General features: G+C 39.5%; 1 protein-coding gene across 1 annotated transcript in view; it reads right to left on the reverse strand.

The window, feature by feature from the left end:
• The window catches only part of ush2a (Usher syndrome 2A (autosomal recessive, mild)), a 216,151-nt gene that overhangs the window by 55,388 nt on the left and 150,556 nt on the right, over positions 1 to 10,207 (reverse strand). Inside the window, exons 63-64 of the mRNA XM_013910893.1 lie at positions 2,004 to 2,227; positions 466 to 805 (exon numbers count right to left, since the gene is read on the reverse strand). Of these exons, the coding sequence (XP_013766347.1) occupies positions 466 to 805; positions 2,004 to 2,227 (564 nt within the window). The remainder of the gene's footprint in view (positions 1 to 465; positions 806 to 2,003; positions 2,228 to 10,207) is intronic.

The following is a 10,207-nucleotide window of genomic DNA, read 5'->3' on the forward strand; positions in this document are numbered from 1 at the left end:
GGGTTTTAAAGGTAGAAAGGTAGAAGGCTGGGCACTGCTGCTCTCGGGGGACTCTAAGTGATAATCAGGATGTGACAAGAAAACCAAAAGCTGGTAAAACTTCAACAGTTAACAACCCCCCCCCCCTGTAAAACAGACATTAGATACTCTGGACCAGGGACTCTAAAGAAGAAGCAAAATGAAACAAATTTGTCATCACAAAATTGGTAGTCCTGTAATTATGAAACAATAATTTTTCAAGAGGAAAAGCTATAAAAACATAAAAATACAATCAAAACAATTCCTAAATTTATGTTGTTGCATTAACTAAAACTGGTGAGTGGGCCAGATTGGAGTCTTCGCCAGGCCTAGTCTGATCCCCGGGCTGTATGTTTAACACCCTTGCTCTAGACACTAACCTGGCACATACCCAGGAACTTTTAAATTGCTAATAAAAAGACACATACATACATGCTCATCAATTACCTGTAAATGTATATACGGTGGCATCTCCACTGTACACTACCTCCTCATGCGATGGGCACATGCTTCCCTTCAGCTGCTTGTTGTCAGTGTGTGCGTGACTGCGTGAGTCAAACATTTTGTAACTGTCATTACTTCTGTTTGTATGTGCAGACAGGTCCGCAGTGAGAGCTTCCTGCGTGATGCTGATGAACGGCGAGTATGTTGTGGATTGTGTCTCAGGGTGTGTGTGCGCAGACAGGACCCATGTGCACGCAGTCATAGATGGATCAAGGCCACAGGAGCCGCAGTAAGCTGTAGATGCTGCAGCCACAGGACACACAGCGCCCTGCAAACACTGGTGCTGCACAGAGAAAAAGGAGAGACAGACAGAATGAATGAAGGAGAAGAGAAAAGAAAACTTTCTTTAAGTGAACTAGAACAGAAACGTACCTCATGAAAGCTTACGATCCTCTTATTTGCTGTTATATTCTGAAGGAGAAAATCACTATATACAGCGTGTGTGTGTCTGTGTTGCATACATGGCTCTTAATGACATCATTAGAGCTAATGAGAGTTCCTACCCTTTGTCACTGCTTGTGTGTGTGTATGTGTGCATGCATGTGCCATCTCATGCTGGCTTAGGAACACACAAACGCCACAGGACCTCAGTTGATAAATGGAGGATGGGCCAGTCCCCAACTCCTGATGCGACAATGAGAGCAAGTTTGATAGACAAAAAAACCCAGAAATTCTGTCTAATGTCCACTGGGCTGCTGGAGATGATCAGCTCCTTCATGTAATTTCAGCCAATCTGCAAGGCTTTTAGCAAATGCTTAATTGGGGCATCTAATGTGTAGCAGTCTTATCCTCTCCATTTCCATTTCTATTTTTGGGTAGGTCAGTTTGTAAATGTGACACCTACAATTTTCAGATAATATAAGATCAATATTTAACGTTTTTGTTTATTTATGCCATTATTTTCTACATGTGATCCTACAATTTCTCGTCCACTAATACACTTTCAGAAGAAACACTACTTGAAGATGCTAAACACCTGAAACCTTTCAGTTCTCAGTCAACAAGGTCATGGTAGTCTTAAGAGCTTAAAAGGAGGCAACCTACAGAAGTCCACCAGCCATTTTTTCTAGCTCGCAATATCACACCTTAAATACTTGACAATCGAACTGCAGCGGTTTTTAAAAGAACTGACATCTTGTGTCAGCATGTGATTGTCAACTATTTCATACGTATCCAATCATTCAGTGATTACCTGTGGCTAAAGATCGACATATAAATGCTTCATCTTTAATAAAGGTGATCACTCAGAACCTGTTTTACACTCTTCCTTCTAAGGGGAAAGTGAACTTAAACCATTCAACCAGATCAGGTTTTTCCTTTATTTTGCTATCTGTAATACAGACGTAGAAAGAAATGGACACAGCTGCCAAATACTGGTTGACTGAATGATCAGTGTGCTTCAGATTTCCCCGTCTAAGGTTAATGACGTGGAAAACAAGAAAACACACACTAAAAACACATTGTCTCACGTAATCACACACCTCTATTACCAGACCAGGCGTGGGTCTGTCTGCACACACATGTCGTCGGGGGTCAAAGCCAATCCCACTGCAGCATTCCTGATCCTGATGTATGACCTTTGAACCACAGCAGCGGAGTGTCACTGTGGCATTGCCAGCAGGGTGCATTGTGGGATATCCCTCATTGCCCACACAGCAAAGAGTTGTTGAAGAGTTTACATACTCGTGACCACAGCAGATGAAACCTGAAGCAAGAGAGAATATGCATCATGCCATTATTTTGTTCCACTTTCATTCTGATCTTAACATACCAGGAAATGATTTATCTTGGATCCACTTCACACTACAGTGTGCTGTGCAAATTTAGGTACTGAAAATATATATGGTGTGATAATTATTATTATTTTTTTTTTTTATAAAACGACATTTCCACATTTCTTAAGTCTGAACAGCTGTTTAAGAAACATACAAATCCATCAAAGGTCTTCCCACGCTCCCAGGATTCAGCTGGCCTCCTGGCATCGTCTCTGTGATTTATTGGATATTTCTCTTTATCTTTCTATGTAACAGCTTTGCTGTGATGTCTGATGTCTAAAATCAGCTTTTCTGTTTTTCTATAACATAAAACACATTTTCTTTTCCTTGTCATCTATCACTCTACACTAAAAAGGATATTCTGTAATACTATTCACACTACAGGGTGCTGTGCAACTGTGATACAGTTGACCACAACATATTACTCAAACGACTGGAGAACTGGACAGGTCTTTCAGGAACTGTACTAAACTGGTTCAAAACATACGTAGAAAACAGGAAATACTTTGTATCAATAGGTAACTTCACATCTGAGCAGACAAGTATCACATGTGGAGTTCCCCAAGGTTCCATCTTGGGACCCCTTCTGTTTAACATCTACATGCTCCCACTGGCACAGATTATAAACAACAACAAAATAAACTATCACAGCTATGCAGATGACACACAAATATATATCACAATGTCACCAGGAGACCAAGGCCCTGTACAGGCTCTTGGTAAATGCATTGAGGAAATTAATGACTGGTTGTGCCACAATTTTCTCCAGCTAAACAAAAACAAAACTGAGGTAATAGTCTTTGGCGCCAAAGAAAAACGATTACAGGTCACCAGAGAACTTCAATCTATACATCTAAAAACCACAAACCAGGCGAGGAATTTGGGTGTAGTGATGGATGCAGATCTAAACTTAGAAAAACACATTAAGACAATAACAAAGTCAGCTTACTATCACCTCAAGAATATTTCAAGGATAAAAGATCTGATGTCTCAACAGGACCTGGAAAAACTAGTCCATGCATTCATCTTTAGTAGGCTTGATTACTGTAACAGCATCTTTACAGGTTTACCTAAAAAATCAGTCAGACAACTACAGCTCATTCAGAACTCTGCTGCTCGAGTCCTCACTAAGACCAAAAAAGTGGACCACATCAGTCCAGCTCTGAGGTCCTTACACTGGCTGCCTGTCCGTCAGAGGATAGACTTTAAAGTTCTGATGCTGGCCTATAAAGCTCTGAATGGTTTAGGACCAAAATACATCAATGACCTCCTGACCCAGTATGAACCTTCCAGATCCCTCAGGTCATCTGGATCCGGTCTTTTATCAGTTCCCAGAGTCAGCTGCATTCAGCTTTTATGCTCCTTATATCTGGAACAAACTCCCAGAAAGCCTCAGATCAGCTGAAACACTCAGTTTATTTAAATCCAGGTTGAAGACTCACCTGTTCTCAGCTGCATTTGAATAAAGCACCAAATCCACACTTTAAGCTTAAATTTCAAAACTTACATTTAACTACTGATTTTATCTACTGTTCTGATTTTATCTGTTTTGATTTTATATACTGTTTTGTTTGTTTGTTTGTTTGTTAATTAGTTAGTTAGTTTATTTGCTTGTGTTAATCAATTTTAAATCATGCTTTTTATTTGTTCTTGTTTCTAATGTCTCTGTAAAGCACTTTGAATCACCTTGTTGTTGAATTGTGCTATACAAATAAACTTGCCTTGCCTTGCCTTCTTAGTTTTTTCATCTTTTCTGTCATCCTCTTCCCTCTGTAACCTTTCTTACTGCCTCAGTCCTCGTCCTTCCTCCTTTTCTAAACTCCCCTTTCCTTCACTCCTTAATCTATGTTTTCCGATATGAACAGAAAGAGTATTTAGGCTGCTCTGAATATTATTGTGCCTCTCTTCTTATCAACTCTTATCCACGTATCCTCTTCCTCTTTCCTCCATCCCCTCCTCCCCTGCATACTATTTCTCCTCTCTGAGCAGTAATATTCAGGCTATGCTGTCTAAAGACTGCAACGGGAAAGGAAGTGCGTTTTTCTGAGAGCTGCCATTTCTGACAGTGATAGGTGATGTCTGTCTGCCACCACTTCACCTTCAGCAGCAAGGTGACATTTAAAATGCATGCTATCACTCCATTTACCTGTAAATGTTTTGCAGCTGAATATCAAATTTCAAGTATGTTTCTTCACAATCTCCGGCACTTCACATTTCAAACTGAAATAACGTGAGTTGGTTTCGATGACAGACAAATTAAAACTTTGGCAGTACACGGAGATTCAAGGGAGAAATTCCTAGTGGAGCAAGAAATGATCCAATAAAAATAGCTTATGCTTGTTAAAGAATAGTTGGGATATTTAAAGACTAATGGTACATTGAAAACTCTCCTAATATTTCTTAACAAGATGTTTGTATTCCAATGTTGAAGCATAATTAGGAAGCCCAAAATTTTTATTTTACTTAGAAAAGACACCAATGAGCACTGATAAGGGTTCTCTATGGTCTAGACAGCAATGATAAAAAGATGACAGTCCGAGGGAGAGGTGGAGAATCTTGGTTGCTGTCTAACCCCTAAGCTCATGGGGTTCCTCCAAAACCGCCATCTTTTGATACTATAACAACTAAATCAACTTGTTTTGACTTGGCATACATAAATCATACAAATTGAAAATTACTGACACTTTCGTGGATCTGATGAATGTTAGGTCACGGAGAGGAGGGCAAACCCGGCAGCAGCATGTAGGAGAGACGAACCTAACAGCAGCTGAGGATACCGGAGTGAATTTCCACTCTGCCTTTTTTCTAGTGGCCCTGATAACCATTCAGTCAACCTGGCTGCTTGGATGGATTAGCTTTAGACGATAGTTTAGACTGGCAAGCTCTGGCTTTGCAATGAATTAAAGGTTATAATAACGTCCCACTATAATGCTGAGTCAGTAACTCCCTGCTGTGAAGGAGCATTAGAAATACAAATGAGCAAAGGATGGCCAGGCTGACGAAAAAGATCTAACTGCAATGATAAAAAAATAGACCGATTTTAATCACAGTTTAATGAGAGCGCTCCCAAAGTAAAAGCGCCTAATTTTGAATTACAGAGCGATAGACTGGAAGAAGCCACAGTCTTACTGGTTATTTAGTTTATTGTGAAAATAATCTATATGTTATGAGGTATTTAGCAAATGTATCCTAACAGTTGATGACATGCTGATCTGTAGCTCTATCTACCCCCAGCTGTGATGCCCATTTTATTTGACAGCACACATTAAACACTAAGTCATTGCTTTGTAACACAGCTTCACTCTTTAATGGGAATGCAGCTTGTTGTGGAGTGATAAATAACTTATTATTTAACACTCTAATCAGCATTTACACTTTCAGCACATTAAATTCTGTTAATTTAAGCAATCAGTTCACTTAAAGGCCAAAAGTGCAGAATGGCACATATTTTCCATTGCACCGCTGCAGTGCATTATATGCTCAAAGCATCCATCACAGGCACAATGTGACAGGAAAGCGCATGTGTATGTGATTGTGTGACATAAAAGCAGTCTGACGGCTAGTAACTCACTTAGCAGCGGCAGCTGTTGCGGAGCGGGGGCTTGGTGGCCAATTCCCCCAGCGCCTTACTTCAGCTTCAATGACGCGCAAATAAACAGCTCAACACTTTTCCAAAATAGCTTCTCTCTGCTCATCCGTCGTCCTCTCAGCATCCTCACCTCTTCTCCTTCTTTCCATCCGGACGCCAGGCCCTCTGCATCTCACAGTTTTCAATCATTTGCTTTACTTATAGCTCCTCTGCAGCAATCGAACCGTCATTCTCTGCGTCATCTAACATGGTTCTGTTCAAACACATAAGTCTTTCACCTACTCTAAGAAATGCCATGTTTATCAGTTGTGACCTGAAGTTCAGGATTTACATCTTCTTCATCATCACTGATGAATTTCTTTTCCTGACCCCACATTCTGTCTAATCTTATATTACCTTTAATAATCTACCTTCTTTTTCTCTCTACAGGTGAGCAAACTCCTGCACGAACTGCTGGTTTCCCCTGAATGTTCACATTTCTCTGGTCCTCATGCATGTACTTCCTTAACTTGCTACCTTTTCTCTTTATCATCTCCATGTCTTCCTCCTGTCTCTGCCTTCCTCTTACCCCATTTTCCTTGCACTATTACTCTATCACTCTCTCTGTATTCACACCGTTCATAGGTCTGAATCGCTTGTTTACTGTTCTGCAGCTAAACTTCACTATTGTATTATCATGCATTCAGCAGGAATTCAATCCCTGTCTCTATACGCGTTATCTGTGTATGGGTATGTGTGACATCCCTGTTCATTTGTGTTAACATTTGAAACGCACACCCCTATTTTCTCTTCCTCTCTATAAGCTGTGTGGGTTGTGTTTTTTTTTTTTTTTGCATGGCTGTGTATGTGCAGACAACATTTTATCACACACCTCTTGTTTTCTCTCTTGCATCACAGAATGCTTCAGCCCTAATCTTCAGATTTACGCAGGATTTGCATACATTCGTTAATAGCGTCGGGAGCGCCGCGTCAACACAAGGTGCTTAGACAACGTGAATTATTATTAGGGTTTCAGTCATTCCACTTAATGATAAGTCAATATTTAGCCCTGCCAATGAACTACTGATAAAAATGTGTGTTGTGGATTAGGGTTATCCGAGCTCTCTAGGAGACCAAAACCCCTCTACAACTTTAAACAAACCAAACACTTTTAAATACCTGAATATATTACAAGGGGTTTGGCACAAAGTGCACAGCGAATGTACACATACACATATTTGTGTTTATGCACAACAGCACACACTTAAGCTGAAGCAGGTTTCATGGAGAAAAAAAATCGTGTGCTACTTAAAATTATAGATCATGACAGATACATACTGGCTACATGAAACTACAATAGGAAAACCACTGAAATATTTTAAAATATATCTTTGATTTGAGATTTATTCTATTATGAAAGTAAGAGTAGAATAATCTTTCTTGTAGATTTAACCTGAGAAAACCAAAATCTTGACCACAAAGGTTTCCGGGATGTCCGAGGTGAGCATTCGCAGTTTTGTGACGTAATGCAACGAACAGTCCTTTTGGGGAGGCAGCTACTGCTGTTGGGTTGTTCCCCATGATGCCACGAGAAGGTTTTAGATGTATAGCATGAATAAAAAAAAACCTTCTTAGCAGAGAACTGCAATACCACAAGATGATAGGTGATCTTCACTCCAATGGTTTTATATTTGTGGCTGATTTGAACACATTTATAGTTAGAAAGACAAATACTTTTAGAAATTTTTTATTTCTTGAATTTTAGGTGATGGTCGCACTAAAGGCAGAATTCGTTTTTTCTGACTTTACTAGGAAGCTACAAATATTTTTTAAAGTCATACTTGACTCAGCCTAATCCTTTGTGACATTATTATTTCAGTTTCTTCGGTCAGACTTTCTCTTGCTTATATACAGAAATGGAAGGGTAGCGAATACAATGGTAATTTTGCACTTGTATGCAGGGTAATAAGACTTAATCAAATATTAGTGGCAAAAAACAAATGCAGTAATTCAACACAAGCACCTTACTAGCTGCCAAACATGGTAATGGAGGGGTGATCGGGTGGGCTTGTTTTTCAGCCGTATGACGTAGACACCATTCAGTCACTGAGTCGAACTCCTTTGTATACCAAAGTATTCTATAGTAAAATCTGCGACCATCTGACTGACGCCTAAAACCTGGATGGGTCATTCAACAGGACAATGATCCCAAGCACAGCACCAAGTATAAATTAGAAGGGTTAAAGAATCAAGTGCTTGCAATGGCGCAGCCCAAGTCCAGACCTGAACCTGATTCAAAATACTGTGGCGGGACCTTAAGTGATCTCTGCATTAAAAAATGCCTGCAAATGTCAATTAACTGAAGCACCATCATAAAGAAGGGTGGGCCAAAATTCGTCCAGAATGATGTGAAACACTGATTTAGTCATAAAGAAACTGTTAAATTCATGTTAATACCACTGAAAGTGCAGGCTAGTGAATTGTGGGGTGAACTTAGTTTTTCACAGAACTGCACAGAGCCCTATGAAAACGTTCTCTTTCAGCTCTGTGCTGATCACAGTCAAAGAAAGAGCAACTCTTTCAACTTGAAATACAAAAAAACGTGTGTGTGTGTACTTTCTGCTCCATAGAGGCCAAACTATATGCCATGTCAAGAGATGAAATCACTGTGAATTGACTTTCTCACACAGTGCACAGTATTCCCCTGGAACGCACACATCTGGATGTTGAGGCAGCAAGCGTACACATAATCAAATCCACACACACACACATACTCTTTTCCCAGCTGACGGGATGTCCTCTTGCCTTTCTGACATCTTTCTTTTCTTTTTTTCTAATCTCAGCAATATTACCAGCTGGGCGTGTGCTTGTACATGCATCTTTGCATATAAACGCTTTAAGTGTTTGTGTGAGTGCTAAGCTCAAATGAATGGATTGCTAGTAGTTAAAATTTCAAAACCCAACAGGGATTCACTAAAGACTGAAACACAGGAAGCAGCTGTTCATGTGTGCTTAAACGATATGTCAGAAGGACACAGAATGAGATGAGGACTAGGAGACACCAACAACTAAAAGACTTAAACAGATTTACAACACAAAAAAGAACAACTAAATGATATGAAATGAGCAAGATTTTCTTTTTTGTATGCAGTGAGATCTTCTAAAATAAAACAAATTTCATGACAGAATCAGTAAATATAAAATTTGTGTTTGTATGGTTTAAAGTACATACTGATTACAACTAATGATAATTAATATCTATCCATTCCTCCCTTTTCTTCTGCTTAGACACCACTGGTCAATTTAAAATCCCCAGTTAAACTAACATGCATGACTCTGGACTATAAGAGGAAACTGGAGGAAGTATCTGGAGGAAACATGTACACGGAGAATATGAAAACACCCCACAAGAGAGTCCTGATGGATTTGAATTACTCAATTACTTACTCTTACACCTCTTTGCCACCCACCTTTCTTTTTTTCTTTTTTTTATATCAAAGCCTTTCTACTAATCCACCAGTTTTCTCCTCAACTTCAATTCTAAGAATACACCAGCTCTGACTTCAGGAGTCGTTATGCCATTCCTGTGCTTGACTTCCTGCACTATTTACTTGCTCTGTGGAGCTTGATGTGTGCTACTTTAGGTGATACAGAGTGAAGAGCTCCTTCTGCGATGCTTCTGAAATACCCCTTGGTGTATCTACTGGAATCACAAGCACTGTGTTGAATGGATGCGATCTGCTGGCCAAAAAGTTTTCAGGATCTTTATGATACATAAAATAGCCCCCTTTAGAGTGGATGGGAAAAATATAAAGACATTCTCATTTTCCACAGCCTTCTAGTACATGCACCTATGGTATCATTTTGTAAATCACACAACGTCTTGTTCTCAAGTTATTGCATTCACAAGCTTTTCGGGAAACTTGACCTCTGGCCTGGACTGAGATTCAAACTCATCTGAGATTTTTAGTAGATGTGCATTACAGGGCAAACTCGGAAATGCCAATTTGCCTATTGGACTTGTTCAAGGTTATTCAAGGGTACTGATATAAAACTATTTTAAATGCAACGATGTCAATCTTTGTATCAGATAAGCATATTTAATTTCATACAATAGTAATCACTTCCTGTAAATGTAAATCTGCATGTGTGTGCATACTTTTAAATTACAACTTTAATGTATCCAAAACATGTAACAACAAGAGTAACACAAACAAAATATAATAACGCAAATACAACATAGACACAATCACACAAACACACGCACGCACGCACACACACACACACACACACACACACACACACACACACACACACACAAAAACAGACAAACACACACACA

Source organism: Pundamilia nyererei, unplaced genomic scaffold, assembly GCF_000239375.1.
Source record: "Pundamilia nyererei isolate P.nyererei 1_Seehausen unplaced genomic scaffold, PunNye1.0 scaffold00051, whole genome shotgun sequence".
Lineage (NCBI taxonomy): Eukaryota > Metazoa > Chordata > Actinopteri > Cichliformes > Cichlidae > Pundamilia > Pundamilia nyererei.